Source organism: Urocampus carinirostris, chromosome 14, assembly GCF_059441175.1.
Source record: "Urocampus carinirostris isolate Australia breed hairy pipefish chromosome 14, RoL_Ucar_1.0, whole genome shotgun sequence".
In the NCBI taxonomy this organism is placed as follows: Eukaryota; Metazoa; Chordata; class Actinopteri; order Syngnathiformes; family Syngnathidae; genus Urocampus; species Urocampus carinirostris.
This window is the reverse complement of record NC_142362.1, coordinates 4345353-4368386: the sequence shown is the minus strand read 5'-3', so window position 1 is coordinate 4368386 and position 23034 is coordinate 4345353. Positions and strand designations below refer to the sequence as shown.

Below are 23034 nucleotides of genomic sequence, written 5' to 3'. Positions count from 1 at the left end.
GGTATCATATTTGACCCCGATCTGTCCTTTCAAACACACGTTAAGAATATTACTAGAACAGCTTTTTTCCATCTTCGCAACATTGCTAAAATTCGCCCTATGCTGTCTCAGTCGGATGCGGGGATTATAATTCATGCGTTTGTTACCGTCCGTCTCGATTACTGTAATGCACTACTCTCCGGTCTCCCGAAGTCCAAAATCAAGAGCCTTCAGCTGGTACAAAATGCTGCAGCGAGGCTTTTAACTTAGACTAGAAAGTTTGACCACATTACCCCGATTTTAGCTAACCTGCATTGGCTCCCTGTTGGCTTAAGATGTGATTTTAAGGTTCTGTTGGTATTATACAAAATCATACATGGACTTGTTCCCTCATATCTTTCAAATTTAATTTCCCCTTATGTTCCGGTCCGGAGCTTTCGCTCTGAAAATGCTGGTCTACTAGTGATCCCAAGATCCAAGAGGAGATCCGCAGGTTCGAAAGCGTTTTCCATTCGGGCCCCGTGCTGTGGAGTGCTCTTCCCCCTGAGAGTCGATCTTTGACCTCAGTGGAAATGTTTAAATCTAAGCTTAAAACACACTTCTATTCTATAGCATATGAATAACCTATATTTTATGTTGACAATATCTCTGTATTATTTGCCCTCATGTAGGTTTAGATAGCCTAGATGGTAGTGTGCCCGCTTTGAGACTGGGAGGTCGCTGGTTCGCGCCTCGGCCGAGACATACCTAATTGGTATAATGGCGGCGCCCTCTGGCTGCGGCTGCATCGACTCGCTACAACGGGTCAGGTGTATCGACATTTCGTTCTGTGTACATTGTTACAAAGAATGACAATACAAAGGAAATTATTATTATTATTATTATCAGGGGATGGTGTAATAATAGTTTATGGTTTGCAATTATCTGTGGTTTCTGCAGCCCTTTGAGACTCTGATTAAGGGCTATACAAATAAGCATGACTATACCTGTTAACCTTAGCAAATTCCTTCTCCTATTAATGATCACATTTGATCTTATTATCTGATAATAACATTTACAAATATAACGTGGAACCCATTTACTCAGAGCAAGAAAGGCTATGTAGAATAACCACATAATGCGTAAAACAAGATTATTTTATTTACCAAATAACCTCTCCAACAATTATTACAGCATCTTTCTTAGTTCTTTTCCTACTTGCAGTAAATTTAAAGGTGCATATCATACGTGGCAGTATATTTCATAAGATCCCGTACAAAAATTGTACACAATTTGAAATGATCAAAATATAAGGCGGCAGATATACATACAGAAATATTTGGAGTTCGTATTTAGGGCTATAATAGGATTTCAAATTAATAAAGGCAATTAGAAAATCTTTTAGAGTTACCTATTTATTTGTATCGTTGTCATGGTAACCAAAGCCGCGCTTATTTCTGACTTGTATCCGGGAAAAACTGTTGCTCCAATAATAACAGATAATAATAGAAATAATGATGAGTACTTAATACAGGTTAAAAAGTATGTTTATTAACGTCATTTCAAGTAAATGCACCCCCCGAGTTCGCATATAGTGGCTACAAAACATTAGCATGTGATAATTCGTGACCCGCACAACAATATGCAGAAAAGCCCCACAGATTAAAAGTTTGTGCTTAGGTTATCTTTCAAGTTTACATGCAGAGAAGAATCGAATCAAGATTAGAATGTTGATTACTAATTTGTAAAACAGTGAAAACGTAAACAACTTAATTTTGTTCGTTCGATGATTTTATGCGCATGCGCACGCTATTTTGTCCGATTCGTTGATTTGGAAAACATAAGAATTTCATCATCGTTTTCATCTTATTTTTTCACTCCAGCTAAAAAATAAAGTTTTGTATTTTTAGGTGTAAATTAACGAGCAAAAATACGTAAACACAGAAAAGCAGTAACTAAAACAATGGTTGATGGCGCGTCGTTTCTTCTTCGGTTGTTTATTTCTTCTTCGTTTGTGGCGCAAAATGGATGCTACATGCTAACTCTGGCTAACGAGCCTTACGTGAATTGTTGGATCTCTTCACGCCGTAATTAGGTTCGTTTACTTCGGTGAAAATGTCAATGTTTTGTTTATAATTTAGTGCTTGTTTTATTTATAATATAGCGTGAATGAAGAAATGAGCACAAAATGTGAAATCGACGAATTCTTGGAGCAAGCTGGTGAGTGACCAATATACTTTTGGATAATTGATTTATTTAAAGGGACAATGTGAAATATTTATTGCCTCCTAGTGGCACCAAAAAACTTTCATTCAGTAAAAAAACATTGATTTGAATACAAAAATACATTAATTCTTATTCTAATGTTATCTAAAAATATTATAGGTGGAGAAATCTATATTTCTTCTACGTGAAATACCTACCTTATGGTCGCCTCCATGTTTGCCTGACATCTTAGGGCCACACTGTTTCTGTGGCGCTGGTTTTCGTTCGCATTAAACCAAACAGTGCCATCTAGTGGTCAGATGTTACACACTAGGGCTATAAAGGTACATTGTGTAATATTCGACCATTAGATGCCACTGTAATGTGAAATGCGAAATAAAACAACAAAGCAACAAGATGCCAGACAGACGGTGACTACTAAGTATGGATTCTGCGATGTAAAAATATCCAAATTTCTAGAAATTAACATTGGTATGATAGTTCTTGTATTACTGCCAACTATTCAAATAAAAAACAATGTACTGCTAGGAGGCTCTAGGTTGTACACTGTCCCTTTAATGTCAAGTTAAATACAAAATGATGACTATTCTTGGATTTGTGTCTTTTAATTGTTATCATCGATTGCCATGTTAACTGAATTAAATATTGGCTGCCGTTGTGTAAACCGGTGGACAAACTATAGCTGGCGGGCCACATACAGCTCGCCAGGCTGTCTCTCCCACTTCCACCCTTGTCATTGGAATATTTGCCAATGCCATAGTCACGCAATTATTCGTTCGTCTCTAGTCATGTAAAAGATTGATTCAGATTTCTCTAAAAATCCAATTTTACTTTTCCAAACAGACTATTGCCTTCATTTAAACATAGTCACTTTAGGAGGAACCCCAGTTAAATGTAAACAAAAAAAAGGAATGTGCTTGATTAACAAAAGCGTTAATCAAGCTTTCTAGTGTTTATAAGTGCAAATGTTACAAATTTGACTCTACAAATCCTACACTAAGTTACATAACGTCACGTCTACAGCTCTTATAGAAAATGTCAATTTGCCACCACTGATAAGCCATCTTTAGAAGTGGACTTCCTAATCTGTTCAAGTCGTAACATAAAAATATATTCCAAATACATTCTTCTTCGTGTGAGTCGCTTAATCTGTAGAAGTCGCCACAAACACGGACACTTGCACCAGTCACACAGCGTAAAGCCACAATTATACAACGCAAACACAGTTTTCCACAATGACGCAACACACGACACACCCACGACAGTTTCCACTCAGATAAGAAACAAAAACGTCCAGGAACAAAACCTAGAGCAGGCTGTCCAAACTCTTCTCGACGCTCTCCTTGTCGCCCGATTCGTTGCTGGGACGTTCTTTGTCTGCGTGCTGCTGGAGGACGGCCACTACATCATGGTGGCCGAAGTGCACTGCCTCATCCATCGGGGTATTGCCCCATCTGTTCATAGAACAAAAAATATCGAGATTTTATTAGGGCTGCAATAATTAATCGACGTTGTTGACAAAAAACATAATAGAAGTAGTCACCAGATACGTTTTTCCAACTAAGTGAGGCATCTTAGATAACGATCGTTCATGCGCAATTGTGTCTTTCGAGCAGTAACCTACAGAAATGACTGCGTCAACATCAAGTGTACATACCAAAACTTCTAAAGTCGGGAGCATTTCAGCCAGGATACAGCAAACAAAAAGACTACCGTAAAATCCGGACTATAAGGCGCACCCGATTATAAGCCGCACCCAGTACATTATAAAAGAAAAAAATAATTGTACATAGATAAGCCGCACCTGTTTATAAGCCGCATGTTCCCACATTTAAACATGAGATATTTACAAAGAAACACAGTACACAGAAAGAATTTTAATAATATACTGTAACCTAACCCTTTGACGTTCTGACGGCCCGCCGGTGGGCCACCGGACTTCCATTCATCCATTATCTACACTGCTTATCCTTAGTAGGGTCGCGGGGGTGATGGAGCCCATCCCAGCTATCTTCGGGCAGTGGGCAGGGGACACCCTGAACTGGTTGCCAGCCAATCGCAGGGCACACAGGTACAGACAATTCGCTCGCTCATTCACACCTAGGGACAATTTGGACCAGCGAATTAACCTAACATGAATGTTTTTGGGAATGTGGGAGGAAACCGGAGTGCCCGGAGGAAACCCACGCAAGCACGGGGAGAACATGCAAACTCCACACAGGAGGTTTGATCTCACGACCACAGAACTGTGCCGCACACGCACTAACCACTGCGCCGCCGTGCTGCTTCACCGGACTTATGGTACACAAATACGTGTCTGTACAATGTCACCAGTTAATGAAATACGTCATGCCACATATCATTGGAAAGCTTTAATTCTTTCGATTCAAAATCTACTTATCAGAGAAACATCACGATCAGTCTGAAACAAGATACTAAAAAACTAAAAGCCAGCTTATGGTCTGAAGTTTTCAAAGCAGACCTTGCGTATCATGGCCGCACCTCAGTGATGCACGAACACTTTGAGAGAAACATGGACAGTTAAACGAAACAGAGTGTGACCCGCCTTGGTAAAGTAACATTCAAGCCAATACAATGTTGAGGACATGCACTTAAGTCTTTCCTATAGAAATTTGTGAGACATCAGTGGGTGGGCACCGGAAGAAAACTTTGTATATTTTAAATTCAAACACATCGATCAGGTGCATTTTTAAAGCAAAAATCAAGAAGCTAGATTTAGTCAAGTCATGTTTATTTGTGACACCCTTAATCACAAACAGTCTCAAAAGGCTGCACAGACCACAGATTATTGCAAACCACAGACTATTATGACACGACCCCCTGATCTAAAACCTACATGAGGGTAAGGAAAACCTCAAAAACCTCAATATGAGGAAAATGAAGAAACCTTGAGAAGGGACCGCACATGAGGTAATCCCCCTTCCAGGATGACCAGGCTGCAGTGGATGTTTAAATAACAAATGATACACAATTATTGTCAACATAAAATATAAGTGAATCATGTGCAATAGAATAAAAGTGTGTTTTAAGCCTAGATTCAAACAGTTCCACTGAGGTTGCAGATCGAATCTCAGGAGACCTATGATAAATGTTTGCCCTTAAAAACAATTGAATGATAAATACACTAGTTATGAAAGCGCAATCACGTCACACCCAACAGGACAGGAGTTCAACACAAAAAAATCTGCTCGTCATCTAACTAGACCAAAAATAACTAGTGTCGTTCCGATGTCGATGCCATACTATTCAAAGGTGTCAAAAAAGCGGGTAAACAGACCAAATCCCCTATAGTATAGGGCCTATACGTTTTTTGAATTTATTTAAATGTAATACTCAAATCAGTGATTTGGGAAATCATATTATTAAATACCAGTATCGCTGCTTTTGTGATCGCTGCTATGACAGGAAGCCAATTCTTCAATGGTTTACAGGACGTCATTGCAACTCACAATTTATGAACTACAAATAGGGCCCATGTCCAAAGCGTTATCCTGCTCTGAGCGAATTTTATAATGGCTTGCAACGGCAGTGCTGCTTTTTTACTCTCTGTTGAAAACCCCGGCAGTGCAACAAGGTTCTGGACAGGTGTTCTGCAACGAACGCTCAGAGCTCAACCTTTTGTTTATGGTCGCCCAGAGTTGAAAAATGTTCAACTTAGGGAAAACGTGATGCCCGTCATTTTACCCAGCCGTCTAATCACAGTGCTGGCGGGGCGGAACAAAAGCCGCAAAAACAGTGCACTTTAGCAACGGGGGAAGGGCGGACTGACCAAGATTCCTTTTGACTGACAGAGATACGTAGCACAAACACACACCATGGCGTTTGTGATCATTTATTTAAAGAGAAATTTAAAAGTTATTTTGTATACTTTCGCATTCATTTATATATTCTTTAATAATACAAGTTAATGAGCCTCTAGCATGATCAATTAAACCCTGGCAGCCCGCCAGAATCTTCTTATGTATGGTAAACACTGTGTAATCCATTGTTTATCACGGTTAATGGTGACCAGAAACCGTCACTGTACTGCAAACAGCACCCACCTGTCTCGAGGAGTTGGGTTGACCTTGCAGGCCTCCAACAAGAAACGTGCCACCTCCGCGTGACCTGCAAACATAACCTTGGTTATAGCAGTTCTAAAACTCCAGATTTATTGTTTTTTTTTTTTTTTTCATTTTAGCGCACTTATAGGTGCTTTTTGGAGTTTGAATATTTTTTACTTGCTGATGCCATCTTCTGGCTTGAATCAACATTCCAGCCTCTGTCACGCTGCTTGTGTAATGCGTGCAAATACATGCATTTCTTATATGTGCTCGAATAAAGTCTTCTTTTTTCATCTTTGATGGGGTTTTGGTTAGCGTTTGGAATGTATTTGAAACAGTCCTTCTCTTTCTCTAAGCATTTTCATGCTACAGTAACAAAAAACCACGAGCACGAGTATGAAATATCTCAAAAACCCCAACCCCACTTTCCTGCTTCCTAAAGTGTTGCACATCCGAGAACAGCATAGCTTAAAGTAAGACAAAAGTAGATGGATGTGGTGATTTTTTTATAAAGGATCTTTGAACTCATTTGGGCATTGTTAACACATATGTAATAGAGATACAATTCTGTTTTGAACTTTTGAATGACACCTCAAACGACTACATTTTCAGCTTCCCATATTTTCCTGGTTGGGGTTGTTTAGTTATCTAGTAGTTTTATTATGTTTTTTTTGTATTTTTTATATATGCTTTTAATTCATCATCATGTTTAAATAATATTTTAAAAATATATTTGTATTTTATTGATATGTTCATATATATTTTTCATTTATAATCCTATTCATCTTTCATTTATATTTAATAATATTTTTTATTTCAAATGTATTTTTGTTTACTTATATTTTTACATATAACTTTAAAGTAGGGGCAGCACGGCGGCGCAGTTCATGTCATGGGAACCTCCTGCGTGGGTTCAAATCCAGCTCCAGACTTCCTGTGCGGAGTTTGTATGTTCTCCCCGTGCTTGCGTGGGTTTCCTCCGGGCACTCCGGTTTCCTCCCACATTCCAAAAACATGCATTTCAGGTGAATTGGTCGGTCCAAATTGTCCCTAGGTGTAAATGAGCTAGTGAGTTGTCTGTCCCCGAGTGCCCTGCGATTGGCTGGCAACCAGTTCAGGGTGTCCCCTGCCCACTGCCCGGAGATGGCTGGGATGGGCTCCATTTTTTTCCTGTCATTTTTTATGCTATTTTTCTCAGATGAATCAACATAATAAGTATAATTTGGATAGGTGCATGCTACCTTCTGCAGCGGCCACATGGAGGGCTGTCCTGGAATCGTAATCCCTCTGCTCCATGTCCATGGAAGACAAGGCAAACCTGCACACATAACAGGTATTCTGTTACAGAAATTTTAATATTATATCTATATTTCAATTATTGCTGTTGTCGTCGTCACGGCATCTCTTGGGTCAACTATGTTACAGCTGTGGTTTTGAGAAATGTGTCAAGAATGGGAAAATAAACACTTACTTCAATGATTTAGCATGTTCTGTGTATTTCTAATTGATCGTATTTTATATTAGAATTGTAGTATTAATGTCATAATAATTAATAATGATTTAATATCAAAATGAAATAATATATATTATCTTCCAGATGTCTTACAACACCCCTCAGTAATACACTGGTAATAGAAAAAGCTTATCTTTATTTTTGATAATTCTTACGAGGGTCATTTAACCATTTTGTTGAAATTTAAATAAAGGGGTATATTGGCAGCAAAAAGGCCAAGAGACCCACAGCAAAAATACCGTAAATTCCGGACTATAAGCCGCTACTTTTTTCCCAAATTTTCAACCCTGCGGCTTATTCAGAGATGCGGCCAATTTATGTAATTTTTGTAACGGCCGCCAGCGGCGCTCGAGTATGAGAGGTAAGATTTAGACCGGTGGAAAATATGCGCCGAGGAAGATCACAACTTATGAGCGTAAACATACCCTGATCATGCTAATTGCACAAAATAAGTTCATGACGCAGGTTCTTTGTTAAAAGCAAACGGGCATACTGCTAGGACGTATTGAGGTAAGGGAACGTGGAACGACGTCATCATGATAAAGTTTCTTTCCGACATGGAGAAAGATAATTGAAATGTCATTACCAAGGAGGAAGAAGCGGATGGTCTACCGTGATTCTAACAATTACGGCATTTATTTCCTTAACAGACTAATTTGCAGGTATGCGAGCGTCTTGTTATTAGCGTGAGGCTACCTCCCAAAGGCACGGTTTAGGATGAAAGTTATATTATTATTATTAAAGCTTTGAAAACTCTCTCCATGTACCGTCTTTCTTTGTAGATATGTGTAATTTGTATTTGCAACTGTATATTTTTGTAATGTATTTATTTGAGACACTTATTCCGCACGAGCAAATTAAAAAAGAGGGCCGGAGCAAACGCGGGCTGATGGGAAAGTGGAGACCGGTAAAGGTGAGTTTTTGTGGACACGGCGGACAATAATGGATATATATTTTCCCCACCCTTACCTTTGGAAATATACACTTTTTTTCCTTGGATTACTATCAACGGGCACCCAGAATCTGCAGGTCTGCAACAAATTTTAAGTACCTATATCATTTTACGTTCATTTTGGCGGCTGTGATTTTTGGACTGTGTGTTTCAATGAAGGACATTTAGTTTCAATCGCGTGACTTGAGGTTTGGCTTGGATTAATTTCGTGTTTATTTGATGTGGGTGCATGCGGCTTATATACAGGTGCGGCTTGTGTATGGACAAAATCGGTTTTCCCCTTAAAATGTCATGGGTGCGGCTTATAATCAGGTGCGCTCTATAGTCCAGAATTTACGGTAGTAAAAAGTGTATTTTCGTGGATAACGGGGCCTCCCCAGGTAACAAAGGGTTGAAAGACAATTGATCATGCATTATTGTTGTTGGTGTTTTTTTCTAGTCAAGTCATTTTTATTTGTATAGCCCTTAATCACAAAGAGTCTCAAAAGCTTATTTAAGACACGCTAACATCGGGTGTGTTACTTGAAAGCTAGCACAAGACGAGGATTGACTTAAATTTATTGATGAGAAAAAAATCAATTTTGATTTTGATGACAAAAGCTCTGTAATGCATACTAACATGTTAGCAAGAAAGACAGTAGAAATAATAAGGAAAATATTATATCCTGATTCCAAACAAGCTACTCGATAGTAACTCCCTCTGGTTTTATTTTTCAATTTTACGTTTTATTGTTTTTTTTTTTTTAAATGAAAAAGTACTCATGCACTTACATATGTCCCTGGTAGTCTTTGTTTTACATGCTAGGAAGTACTTCAGATGACAGCAAAGTAAAAAAACAATCACAAAATAATTTTGGTTTCCCTTATTTTGACTAATTAGAAAAAGATAACAAAATAAAATCAACAAGAAAATTTTTTTTAATTTCCATTTTAAAATTTTATTTTATTGTTGCTTGGGTCAAGTCAGGTCATATTTATTTGTATATCCCTTAATTACTAAGTCACAAAGGGCTGTGCAGACCACAAATACAACAGCCCCTGATCTAAAACCTATATGAGGGCAAGGAAAAACTCATTACAACTTAGTATAAGGAAAATTATGATTATATGTGACTAAATAAATGTTATAAAAACTTAAATAGGACAAATAACTCTTTTAAAATATTAAATTAAATACATATGTATAAATATACAGCATACATTTTTATTTATGTCTTTATTTGGCTTCATGCCTCCGTTTGACCGTGGTGAAATTTCAGGTCAATTTCAGTTATTTCTCAGCTTTTGCGTAATGTTCTTGTGATAAAGGTTTGCTTTTGAATTTCAACCCTTAAAAAAGATTTTCAAAGCCATTTATAAGGCACGCATGCACACTTCACCTTCTCAGCGCGGAGATGTCTCCCGTGTAGGCGGCAAACAGCAAGTTAATGACAGACTTGACCTGGAGACACAAACCAAACTGTCACCATCGCTCTTTTCCAAGCTAAATGTTATAGTTTTGCTGCAGGCTCGTCTCGTGTTTGGGATGGAATGCGTTTGACAAAAACCTGTGTGTGTGTGTGTGTGTGTGGGGGGGGGAAACACTGCTACCTGCAGGAAAATTTAATTTTGGTATTTTGTTCTTTGAATGAATGAATGGTCTGCATTTATATAGCAGTCTTCAAGTCAATGAAGATCTCCCAAAGCGCTTTACAATGTACTTCACACTTTTCCCTTTTACACACTAACTAACCGATAGCAGCGTCAGCCATGCAAGGCAACTACCTGCTATCGGGGGCATTAGGGATTCAGTGTCTTGCCCAAGGACACTTCGACTTATAACACAGACGAGCTGGGAATCGAACCTGTCTTGATTCCAAGACGAGCGTTCTACCTCCTGAGCCAATGCCGCCCCCTTTGTGGTGATGTGGCAAGCTAAGCAGCAATAACTGCTTGTTCTCTTTCTCCTCACGGAGGAAAAAGATAGTTCGAGTACTTTTTTATTTTCTGCTGGTTCAATGTGTAATATTTTAGCCATAAGCTTGTAAAAAAGACAAACTTCAGTGTCTCGCTTTCCTTCCACCCGGATGTTCTTCTGACGGGTAACAGCAAATGGGCAACGTTAAAATGAAACATGAAGTGGAAAAATGTCCACATGAGGTGCTTTATTACATTTCATAATGCTATATATATCAAATATATAGTTAAATGGTCACAGTGAAAGAAACAAATTCAAATTCATGAGGTGATGAAACATCTTACAACTTTAAAGAGATGTCTTGTACATTGTCACACTCGTATGGACCAACACAAAAAAACAAACTATGATGACCTTGGAAATGGAGGCATAGCTCCTTTACAATTCCTTTCTTATTTTTTTTCTCCATTTTCAAAAGATTGTCACGAAGCCAACCATTTCCAATGTCCATATACAATATACAATTCACGATGTCAACACAACATACAACTTTGTGATTTTACATCAAATGAATCATACAAATCATAGAAAATAAATTGTACATGCACACAGTGAGTATGACAGGATGAGAACAAAACAAACAATTCCAAAACCTCCGGCCGGTCGCTGTGATTTTCGCTTTCATCGTCAGCTTGTGATGGATCGTGCCGGTGAAAAACTTTAGATTTACTTGAGCCAACCAGAAGACAGCAGAGCGTCTGCCATTTTATTTAATGCGAGTCATTCAAAGCAGCGGTTCACTAATTAAGTCTTTTAGTTTGGATTTTTAGTTTTGGATTGTTTTAAAGAAAAAAACAAAAGGAATCACTGTGTAACTGTAGAACTGTACAATATAAAAAACAACAGACAAAAAAAAATTGGAAAATACGAGTATTAGGGCAAGGGTGAGCAAACTAAGGACCATGGGCCACATATGTCTTTGTACACGTCCCTGCTTAACAAAAGTAAAAACAAAACGTACTGCAAATTTTTTAAATGTTGTTTTGGCGCCACCCTTGCATTCTCACCAACACTACCGCTTTACGCGTCAGACTACTGCTTTTCTTTCCTTACAAACACCTACCGATTATAAAAAAACAAATCTGCTTTTTCACATTCAAACAACAAAAAATCTTGACTGAAACTAGCATTTTAATCTACAGTCTACAAAAAAAAAACGCTCCAAGGTCACGTTAGTTTTCCGTTTTGGTAAAAGTTTGCCACTTCCGATTTCAAACAAGCACTTGTTTTTTTAAAATGTTTTAAATATATTCTGGGGGGAATTGAGTTTTACACAAAAAAGAAAAAATGGAGCGTGCAATAAAATCTATTGCTTTTTAATGATAAAAGGTTGGTATGTAAAACTCTTGTCCCCGCTATCCCCTTCCTCCATAAAAATAGATTTTTAAATTAAATATTGTGTACTGTATTTTGTACGTACAGATAATGTAAATGTGATCATTTTTTATTAGGATTTTTTTGGTGTATTTTTCATTTGTCAAGATATTAATCAAATATCATGTGAAAGAAGTTGTTTTTAGGCATTTAGAAAATGTAGTGGTTAACAAAGACACATTTTTGGCTTTCATTCTGAGTGTTTCAAAACCAATTTGATGAACTGGTTGATTAACAAACAAGTATAAAACGAAATCAGTACATATATTTTTTATGTATCTTGTTTAATTAGGGGATACTACAAAACGTTTTTTCCCCCTCATTCAGTATTGTATCAAGACAAAAAAATCAAATAAATCTACAGCAATTTTGTTTTATTCGTAAATGTTGCCCACCCCTGAGTCAGACGTTAAGTTGTAATACGACAATTCGACACTAGATGGCAGACTTTGTCTTGGTTGGCTCCCAACTGGACTGTTTGAGAACCTCTGAATGAACAAACACATGCAATTTGAAACTTAGATTCCTGCAGTCAATTGAAAAAAAAACAGGCAGCTGATAATTTAATAAATCCAAACAAAACAGCTTTTGGAATCGTTTGTTCTGTGGCAAAAAACTTCCCCCAAAAATAAAGTCAAGAACTATCGTTGATGACATTTGTGCATCGTGAACATGCAAGTATTGTCAGTCCCAGTAGTGACACGCTACACACTTGAGGTATAACAAAGTTTGAAGAAAATACTGGAAAACGTGAACCACAAATGAGGTTTTGTTTTATACTCAAAGGAGACATATTATGTACTTTTCTTCAGTTGCTAGCTGTCTTGATTAAACAGTATATACAGTACATACTACACTACTCACTTACTTGACTTGACCGTTTTTTCTCTTATCGTTTAAGATCTGCGAGTCCAAATTTACATGTTTCAATGACTGAATGACAAACTGAATTTCTTTACCTTAATTCAAATGTTTTATTACGGACAATTTAATGATGATCAAAATGTCCCTTCCCTTCTGCCACGGCACATGTCCAAATCGAGGCCCACGGGCCATATCCGCCCCCTGAGAATGTTTTCTACGGTCCCTGAGATAATTTACATTCAATATTGAATCGTACACCAGTCATCGGTTTGTATTCGTTTTCACTGTACGTTAATACTCCTCTCACTTGAGTATACTTTATTGAAAGGCTGAAAATTGCTATTTTCCCCCCACTGTTTAGCTAAAATATAGGCAACTGAAGGCGCTTAAATAGTTGCAGCTTCTTTCATTTCATGTTCACCAGATGGGGATTTTGATGTCAACGAAATTTGTCTTTTGTGCCAGTCGAGAATAAAAGATTACTGACAGAGCCATAAAAAATATTGCTTTCTGTATCCAATCATATTGAAGTATATTTCTTAGTTTTTCAATAGGTTCAATTTGGTTTTACTTGAGAATATGCCTCATATTAAAAGTTTTCAACATTGGATTAGTCCGGCCCTTGGCTTATAGTTAACACATTTTTTGGGGCATATATTTGACCTTGACATCCCACGGCATGTGTTTGTCCCTCATGAGTTTCCGTAGCTATAGCCTAGTTTCTTCCTCGCCTTTTAGAATAGAATAGAATATGCCTTTATTGTCATTGTTACAACATGGGATATGCTGTGACAACGAAATTGGACGACTCCAGTTCCACATTTACAGTGAGGATAAGGAAACAAAGAGACAAAGGAACAAAGAACTAACTGACTTTGTTGTTTTGTTTTTGTTGACTTATGCAAGCACACAATGCTTTTTGTTAGGAAGGGATATTTTTAAAGTTAATTGCAATTTTTAGTATGCCTTCTGAGCGTATTTCCATCAACATAGGTTCATCGCAGCTAGCACTAGCGGCTAGCGTAGCTGACATGGATGCTGGATGGTGAGGGTTAAAACATTGTCAAATATTTGGCAGTAAAGTGATCTAATAACTTGTCTCTTTATTTAGTATGTTTTTTTTGGATATTGGATTTATATGTTTTTTGGCAAATCAACTCAAACCTCAGATTAATGTTCACTTCCTTTGTCGTTTTCTGTTTTCAAACCAGCTATTGAGGTAATCCTGATGATTTTCAACACAGCTTTCAAGTTTGGTTCCTATAATACGTCTCCTTTAAAAATCTTCAAGGGTTTAGCAGCTTTATAAGAACTTTGGATCACGCTTAGTCGAGAATATCGGAGCGCGAGTACATACTAAGGTCACTTGCGATTCAACCATACATCACTGAAGGATTAGAGTGCATCGTGCACACAATCATACATTTCTTTAAGTATTCACAACCCTGTCAGATTTTTGACTGTTTCTTTGGTACAGCAAAAAATGTTCCTGTGACCCACTATACAGAAAAAAAATCTAAATCTATATATGTCATGCCACCACTGCCCGATCAATAATAAAATAACGTTTAGATGTGTTAGGTATACTATAATAGGTATCGTTAGATATTCGCCTTCAGTATATAAAGTATAGAATAAATCTATTTTTTAATACGTGTCAGTTTGACTGCAACGTAACGGGAGGGGTTAGCTTTTAGCTTAGCTAATTGCTAGCATTCCTGCACAAAATCTGATTAGGTAATGAAAAATTACATTTTGTTTTGAGCTGGCCATCAAATGATGCCTGTTATCATTCTTCATTCCTAAGTTTTTTTAAACAATAAAATAGTTAAATAAGAATTTTATGTTACAATTTTTAACATTTTCATTGTAACTAAGCCATCCACAAAAATAGCAACAATCAAATTGTGGTAAATAAAATCTTTTTTTCAGACCTAAACATTTTTTTGGTTTTCCTTTGTAGTACTTTTCTAAGTTTGTTTAAATACAATAAATTCTATGCATTCACCTATTTTTCATCAAATGTGTTCAAATAAATTAGCCATTTATTTACTTTAAATCAAGTGCTATTTTACTTAAAAATACTGCATAAATTTGCAATATTAACCTTTTTAACAAATTATTAAAATTCTGTATTCCCAAAATGTGTATTTTTACTCTTTTTTTAATTTACCATTTTTTTAATCGAATGTATTGAATTTAAAATGCTACATTGATTAAAAAGATTGCATAAATTATGCAATAATAACCGATTTCAGTGAGCAAGAAATGGTTGAATAAATTTTATTTGTGAATAACTAATTATTAAAATGCTGTATACCCAAAATGTGTATTTCTATTGTTTTTATTTACCTATTTTTTATCAAATGTATTAAATTAAAGTGCTACTTTGATTAAATATTGCATGAATTATACAATAATAACCAATATCAGTGAGGAAAAATGGCCATTTAAATTAACTGATTATTGAATAGACCTAATATTTAAAAATGTGTATTTCTATTTTTTTTATTTTATAATAAATAATTTGAATGGGGTAAATAAATAAATATATTTTCAAATTGGATGGGATGAATTTCCGAAAAAAACTTGATCAAATTGCAACGCTGCATTGATAATAAAGCAGTTATATACGTTGCTCAAGCTTGCTCTTTTACAACGCTACAAATGCACGTTTGATTTTTCAATAAGCATGCAGCTTTTTCTAAGAAAAACTATTTGTGTATTACAGGTCAGGTCATATACACACTAAGGCAGTTAGAGGGTCGGGGAGGTTAATCAAGAGCCCGTAAGTAACATTTCCCACGTCCATCACACATAAAAAGACAGCGCTAGCTAGCTAACTAGCTAGCCGCTTCACAGGCGATAAATAGTCCTCGCGTCCATATTTGAGGCCGACACGTTGGTGCTATTTTTGTCAAGTCTACGTGTTACTCGTTGACTTGGTCCATCCTATAGACTACAGTGGTGGAGGTGTTCTGGTGCGACTCGGTGGGCGAGACTTTTTTCCAAAGGGGGGCTTTCAGAGCGAGCTCCTGTTGGAGGCTCTCATAGTCCATGGGTCCGAAGCATTGCTGCTGTGTCAATTGACAGGAATAACAAATTAGTCAGGAAGGGTTGAGTTCCATTTCGACCGTGTTTCTTTTTTTTTTTGAGGGAGGTGTGGTGAAACTGCTGGAAACTAACAAGGCACTTGCACGAACGCAAATGGAACTTACCCGCTGTTCTCCTCCCTCTCTGCGAGGATCGTGCTTCTTAGCAAAGTGCCTCAAGTTGTCATAGTTGTGGAAATTGAAAAGTTCCACCAGGTCCTGTGCAGAAAATGGAACACAAATCGGAATTGATTTTCCTTCGTACGGTAAAACAAAGTTCCAAAAGTCACGATTGAGTGTATGGAAGGCAGAGTGTGATAAAATACGATTGAAAAAACGTTTTGCTAAACAGTTACCGTACTTTCTGGACTATTGGCTAAACTTTTGTCACACAATTTCAACGTTGTAACTTAGGCAGAGATGTGGCTGATGTAGAATAGAATAGAATATACCTTTATTATCATTGTTACAAAATGGGTTGAACATATTGTGACAACGAAATTGGACGTGGCATTCCAGTTTCACATTTTACTGAGAAGAGTAAAAAAAAAAGATAAAAGATAATTTATACAATATTTACACAAGAAAGTGTGGGTATGTAGAGGCAGAAGCTTTTTACATTAAGTGTTCACATACAGTTTTGGGATTTTATTAGTGGAATATGCCGTAGTGCAAAATAGGCAACGTAAGCATAGGCATGAATACAATTTTACATCTGTATGAGGTAGTGTGTTTGCAAGAGTTTCAGTTTTTTGTGCAGTGTGTGTTAAGGGTGGTGATGGCTTTGAGGAAGAAACTGTCTCTGAGTCTGTTTGTTTTTGTTTTGTGTGATGTACTGTATTTATTCGTGAATAGACCATTTGATTTTTTTGTAAATGTTATAACGTAACTGATGGACAGGGCTTGGCCAGAAATCAAAAGCTAGGGCGAGACAATATGTCAACAAACATATGCGCTAAAGGTTTAGCTTTGTATCATCAAAATGGATAGCTTTGACATTACGGTTACGTCCGGCGAGGTGTCACAGCCAAAACTGGAGGTAAAACAAGACTTGCGCTGGTCAGAAGACAGAGGAAAAGAAAACTGTAGTTGCTGCTGGTTTTCATCACCTTGTGCGTTTGTGTGCGGCAATAAAAAAAAAAAGTTAGTGATCGTAAACTGCAAAGAAAATAAGGGGGTTGAAATGAAATGAAATGAAGAAATGAAATGATGAAATGATCGGCATTTATATAGTGCTTTTCAAGTCAATGACTTCCCAAAGGGCTTTACATTGTGCTTCACATTTCCCAATAGCGGCCTTGTATTGCAGCCATGTAAGACGCTAACCTTATTGGGGGTATTAGGGGTTCAGTGTCTTACCCAAGGACACTTCGACATGTAACACGGACAAGCCGGGATTCGAACTGGGATCCCTTGATCCCAAGACGAGCGCTCTACCTCCTGAGCTACTGCCGCCCCAGGTTGTAGTTAAATGCATTCAAGTGAAAAGATTGGACCAAGGCACTCATCAAAAATGCTTGGGTTTGCAGCACACATTTCATATCATGTAAGAGAAATTAAACGTTTATGATTGTTGCTATTGAGTCCATATGACTTATTGTATCCTCAAAATATCTGCAAATTTCTTAGCTTCAGCTAACTGTTTGTGTGTAGCCTAAATGCCAATGTTAGCTTTGTAAACACTGCTTTGTTAACATTGCTTGTTAATAAAAACAAGCAAGCATTGCAAACAATCATTGGGTACACAATCATAGTTATATTATATACATTTGATTTTTTAGGAGAACTAACGCTTGGTGGCATTTAGGCTACATGCAAACAGTTGGCTGAAGAAAATAACAAGATACTGTGCCGATGTAATAAGTAATCTAGACTTGATAGCAACAGTCATAAATGTTTAGTTTCTCTTACCTGATATGAAATGTGTACAGAAAATCCAACATTTTTGATGAGCGCCTCGGTCCAATCTTTTTGCATTAATGCATTTACTTTGTTCAGTAGTGTTTGCAGGGATTCTTTAAAACTTCAAATTACAATAACCATGTTTTTTCTCCTATTGTGGCACCCAAATACACAACATGAAGACAACTAGCAGAAATGACAGTTTTTCTTTCCCGTCTTCTGACCAACACAAGCAGTCTTTTGCCTCCAGCTTCTGTTGTGACGTCAAAAAGGTTATTAAACTGTCAATAACACGCATCCCTAGTTCTGTAATAAGAATTGGTATAAATTTAGGTTTGACTTTTTCTCAGCTCAAATTTAGCAGTTGTATGCAACGGAAGAGCGCCAGATCTTAACCACTGGACCACCAAGCATGAAAAGGCATCACGTTTTATGTCATTATCCCACCATTCCTATTCACGGCACCAACATAAAATTTACAATTTCTTTCTAAGTCCGATTCATAATCTGATACTATAAAGAGTTGTCACCTTGTGGTGCTTTTCTGCGTTCATTCTTATCTTTCGGGGCGGCTTTCTGTTTTCTCCATCGTAGGGTAACTAAAAAAAGTCTGATAATGGGATAAATTCTAATGACTCCCTATATGAAAAACCTTGCCTTTTACTTAGTAAAAGTATTTTTTTTTTCAAAGGTTTGCTTCTATTTTCTTGTCATTTTGGCACTTTTGGGCTTCCATAATAAAGAGAACGAAACACTCATTAGGTAGTAACAGTACAATACATAGTTCAATTTCTAGCGCGGGTTTCATACCGTGCAAAACTGAATCCCCCGGACCGAGTTGCCCATTTTGTCCAGGGGCGGCGACCAGCACATGATGCCCATCACGTTAGGCACCACCAGTAGGATGGCCCCCGACACGCCTGATTTGGCGGGCAGACCCACCTGCAAATACAAAAAAGAATCCAAAATCTTAGCTTTGACCTCGTAAATCATTTCTTGTTTTGCTGAGGTTGCTTGAACGGCACATGCTGCCACTTGTTTAAAATGAAAGTGATATGAATAACTGCAAGGGGCTTGATGTGGAATGCATGGAACGAAAAAAGTGTCCTTCATTTTGACTTTAGATAGGTAACTTGGGAAAATCTTGAAAAAACTTGATCATTTCCCTTCTAGGGCAGATTTTAACCTGTAGATATTTTTTCTTAGGAATCTCTCAAAATTCCATATGCTTCATGAATGTAAAAGCCATGTTTGCTTTGCTTCTCAATTGGAAACAGGGGGCCACCTGTTTTTATTTTCTGGGACATGAGCCAGGGGTGGCTGTGTGGAAATGGAGGGTTGGTAGAGAAAACGAAGCCCCTCGTATCATGTTTACATTCATTAGCACTAAGATCTCATACAAATACACAAAAACAATCTTTATACATATTTATTTCCAGTAAAACCGCAAATAAATCCATGAATCTGCATCAGCTTTTGTATTTGGCTTCCTATTACAGCTAGTTAAGTCAAGTCATGTTTATCTGTATAGCCGTTAATCACAAGAACTCTCAAAGGACTGCACTGGGCACAGAATATTATCCCACCATCCCCTGATCTAAAACATGCACGGGGGGGGGGGGCAAAAAACAAATAAACCCAAAACCTGAGGATGAGATTATTAAGAAACTTTAAGAAGGGGCCGCACATGAGTTATTCTTCCTTCCAGGAAGACCAGGCCAAGATGCATGTGCCCAGATTATCATTATCCATTATCTGCACCGCTTATCCTCAGTAGGGTCGCGGGGGCGCTGGAGCCCATCCCAGCCATCTTCGGGCAGTCGGCAGGGGACACCCTGAACTGATTGCCAGCCAATCGCAAGGCACACAGGGATAGACAACTCGCTTGCTCATTCACACCTAGGGACAATTTTGACCGGCCAATTCACCTGAAATGCATGTTTTTGGAATGTGGGAGGAAACCGGAGTGCCCGGAGGAAACCCACGCAAGCACCGGGAGAACATACAAACTCCGCACAGGAAGTCTGGAGCTGGATTTGAACCCACGCAGGAGGTTCCCAAGACATGTGAAGACTGTGCCGCACACGCGCTAACCACTGCGCCGCCGGATTATCTTTATATTTCTAATAATTATTTTTGATGAGCTCGTTTGATCAGCAACCACACAAATTCTTTTTGAACACTTACGTGGAAGGCGAACTGTCCGGAGAAGTCGTACATGCCACAGGAGTGCATGAGGCTGAGCGTGTCCCTCACGGCCTCAGGACTGAGGACACGCTCGCCCGTTATTGGGCAGATGCCGCCGTTTGCCAGCGTGGCCGCCATAACGCTAGCACTTTCGCAGTTCACCTCGATGGAGCACAACTGTGCGAAATATAAAGAAACAGAAAAAAAAACCACAGACAATTTTACCCAGATGAGCAACTTTCAAACCAGAGAGTACTACCACAACAACTATTAAATAAGAACAACATTGATTTCAATTTCCAATCACCCACCTGAAAGTAGAGATCCAGCACAGAGGTCATGTCTGTCCCCTCAGGAAAACACTACCAGGAAGAAAAAGTGATTATTTTTTTTATTCCACCCCGGCTGTCCCAAAATTTGTTCTTGTAAAATATCACTTTAAGGCAGAGATAAGCTCTTAAGCCTGAATTCCAGCCTTTGTCAAGTCTAAAATGTCAATCATTATGCTTGGGTTGGGCTGGGCTTCTCTCGCTCTCTCTTTCTTGCTGATTTTATTTTGATAATTATGTTCATAAAAATGTTACCTCATCACAATAAGTACTGTACTAAACTATTGCAATGTCAATTCAAATAACTCCTTTCCTGTCACTGTCTATTATCTACCTGTCCTATCCTTTGACTCTACACATTTCTGTCCTGCTCTTTAAGTGCCACGCTGGATACATAAGGACGTACTGACCCAATTTTATACCCGACAAAATGACAGATAGCCTGAAACTTTTCCTGGCAACTTTTAAAAAACCCACCAATGACGAAAAAAGATCAGTTAATGTTACCTCTGCAGACACAGAAATGGAAAATATGTAAATATCTATACAGCATTGTTTAACTTATGTCTTTTATTCCTCACGGATAAAATGGCAAATTTTGCTTTTCGGTTTCGGTCCTGCAGATCCAGTGAATTGGTCAGGTTTTAATATCCTAGACTCTGGGTCGGTTGGGCTGGACTTTTGAGGCCCGATATTACCTCTGCTTGAGGGATGCCAGTAATGATGCTGGGTCCCAAAAATAAATACACTTTAAATATGATTAGCATCATTTTAGATTACCTTTATTTTTACATTTCCAGAATGTTTTCAGTACATTTTTTATCATATGGAAATCCGGTATGCCATTCATACTGCAAAATCAAATCGGAAATAGAGAAAAACATGCTTTTTTAGGCTTTTTGATGCCCTCCTCGTCTTTATGCATTACACTTTGTATTTGATCAATTTAGGAAGCTGATCATTTTGCTACTTGCTATCAAATCACAGCTCACTTTTTTTAATGCCAAGCTTCGATTGGTCAAAATGGAATCAAGAATGTTGTTTTTAGTTCATGACAAAATGGCGGTAGATGGATACACACACAATTATTATATTGAATGCTGTATCTCTATTAGCGGGAACACAAGTAGCTTTCGATAAAGTAATTGAATTTAAACCATTTCAAATCGAAAAAATCCCAATTTTTATCCAGTAGCCAAGTTCTGCTTAAACTGTAAAGTTTGATCTTTTCAAACATTCGAAACATAATAAGAACATTGTCTGCCAGCTGACCACAATAAGGACAAACCTTTTTTTCTTTCAAGTAGTAGCCAATGGCAAAGTTCCTATCGCCTGAATCACGCTCTGACTGGAATCTGCAAAACACACACACACACAAGTACTCACATTACAAATTTTACCCGCCTCTTGTAGGGTCTTCTCATGTGTACATTGCATTTTCATGCAATCATGTGACCAACAGCATTTGCAACCCGAGCCATGGACAAGACTGCTGCATTGCCACGCGTCGTGAATCATGCACACATGACATGTGAGTCGTTTCGTCATGCAGCGCAGAGATCATCCATTGTACTTTTACATTATTATCAGATCTGGACGTTCACGTTATTCTAAAATACGTTTTTAGTATTATAACTTATAGGGGTGTACGACAACCTTTTTTCTACTGACAACCGATAACATACAGATATTGCAAAATGTAGGTATAATTGTGGATGTGTTCATTATGTGAAATATGTCACTTTTAAACATTATATAATTGATCCAAGAAAATGGATCAGTCATTCTTTTCTAGTGGCCTTATCTTCGCTGTATAAATTAGTAGCTGTAGTAAAACTATACAACGTATAATGTTTGGCTTTTCACTGCTTTACAGGTCTTATAGACCAGTGTTTTTCAACCAGTGTGCCGGGGCACACTAGTGTCCTGTGAGACCTTGTCTAGTGTGCCACTAGAATTTGCCCAATTTTATCTTTCTAAAAAAAAAAATCAGGCCACTTTTTAGTATTTCTGCTTTCTTCAGAAGAGGAACTGTAATAGTCATCCATATCAGTAGGTGGCAGTAGACTTTTTATATACTTTTTATATGATAATTATCTGCTCATGAGGTAGCACAGTACATTTAATAACTCAATATGTTTAACAAAGCGATTGCGCTGTAAAAAATAAAAACATAAATAAAGCACATCATTCTTTTTTATTTTAAGTATTATTTTCTTCTTTTTATCTACTAATTACCTGCTTACGAGGTAGTACAGTGAAATATGTGACATAACTTCATTTTCAAACATTTTTGACAGACGGTGTGCCTCGGAACTTTTTTATAAATAAAAGTGTAGCTTGGTTCAAAAAGGGTTGAAAAACACTGTTATAGACCCTTTCGTAGCCTACGTCATCCGTGACGTCACAGTCGAAGCTGGAGGAAAAAGAATATTCTGCGCTGGTCAAAACACTAAAGTTTCTGCTAGTTCTGTGTTAAAATATCATCATGCTGTGTGCTACAATCAGAGAAAAAAATCTTAGTGCTCGTAAATGGAAGTTCAACAGGTTACCAGCGGATACACCTCATTAAAGAGAAAGAAGACTGTTGTGGTTAAAAACATTTAAGTGAAAGGA

General features: G+C 37.7%; 1 protein-coding gene and 1 long non-coding RNA gene across 4 annotated transcripts in view; one reads left to right on the top strand and one right to left on the bottom strand.

Annotated features, from left to right (window-relative positions):
• Positions 1-1487: 1487 nt before the first annotated feature.
• Positions 1488-23034, bottom strand: part of glsb (glutaminase b) — a 49263-nt gene continuing 27716 nt past the window's right edge. Inside the window, exons 10-18 of one of the 3 annotated variants that reach the window (XM_088353381.1) lie at positions 21707-21773; positions 20401-20451; positions 20090-20266; positions 18713-18844; positions 16127-16219; positions 10093-10154; positions 7490-7566; positions 6249-6312; positions 1488-3638 (exon numbers count right to left, since the gene is read on the bottom strand). In XM_088353381.1, the coding sequence (XP_088209507.1) occupies positions 3491-3638; positions 6249-6312; positions 7490-7566; positions 10093-10154; positions 16127-16219; positions 18713-18844; positions 20090-20266; positions 20401-20451; positions 21707-21773 (871 nt within the window). In that variant the 3' untranslated portion in view covers positions 1488-3490. Of the gene's footprint in view, positions 3639-6248; positions 6313-7489; positions 7567-10092; positions 10155-10842; positions 15986-16126; positions 16220-18712; positions 18845-20089; positions 20267-20400; positions 20452-21706; positions 21774-23034 lie in introns of those variants that run through there. The other 2 variants (XM_088353382.1, XM_088353383.1) reach the window with 2 other exon arrangements.
• LOC148352494 (uncharacterized) lies at positions 1821-22062 on the top strand. The gene is made up of 3 exons (XR_015852759.1): positions 1821-2178; positions 7447-7581; positions 21832-22062. It is a non-coding gene; the product is annotated as an uncharacterized LOC148352494 (long non-coding RNA).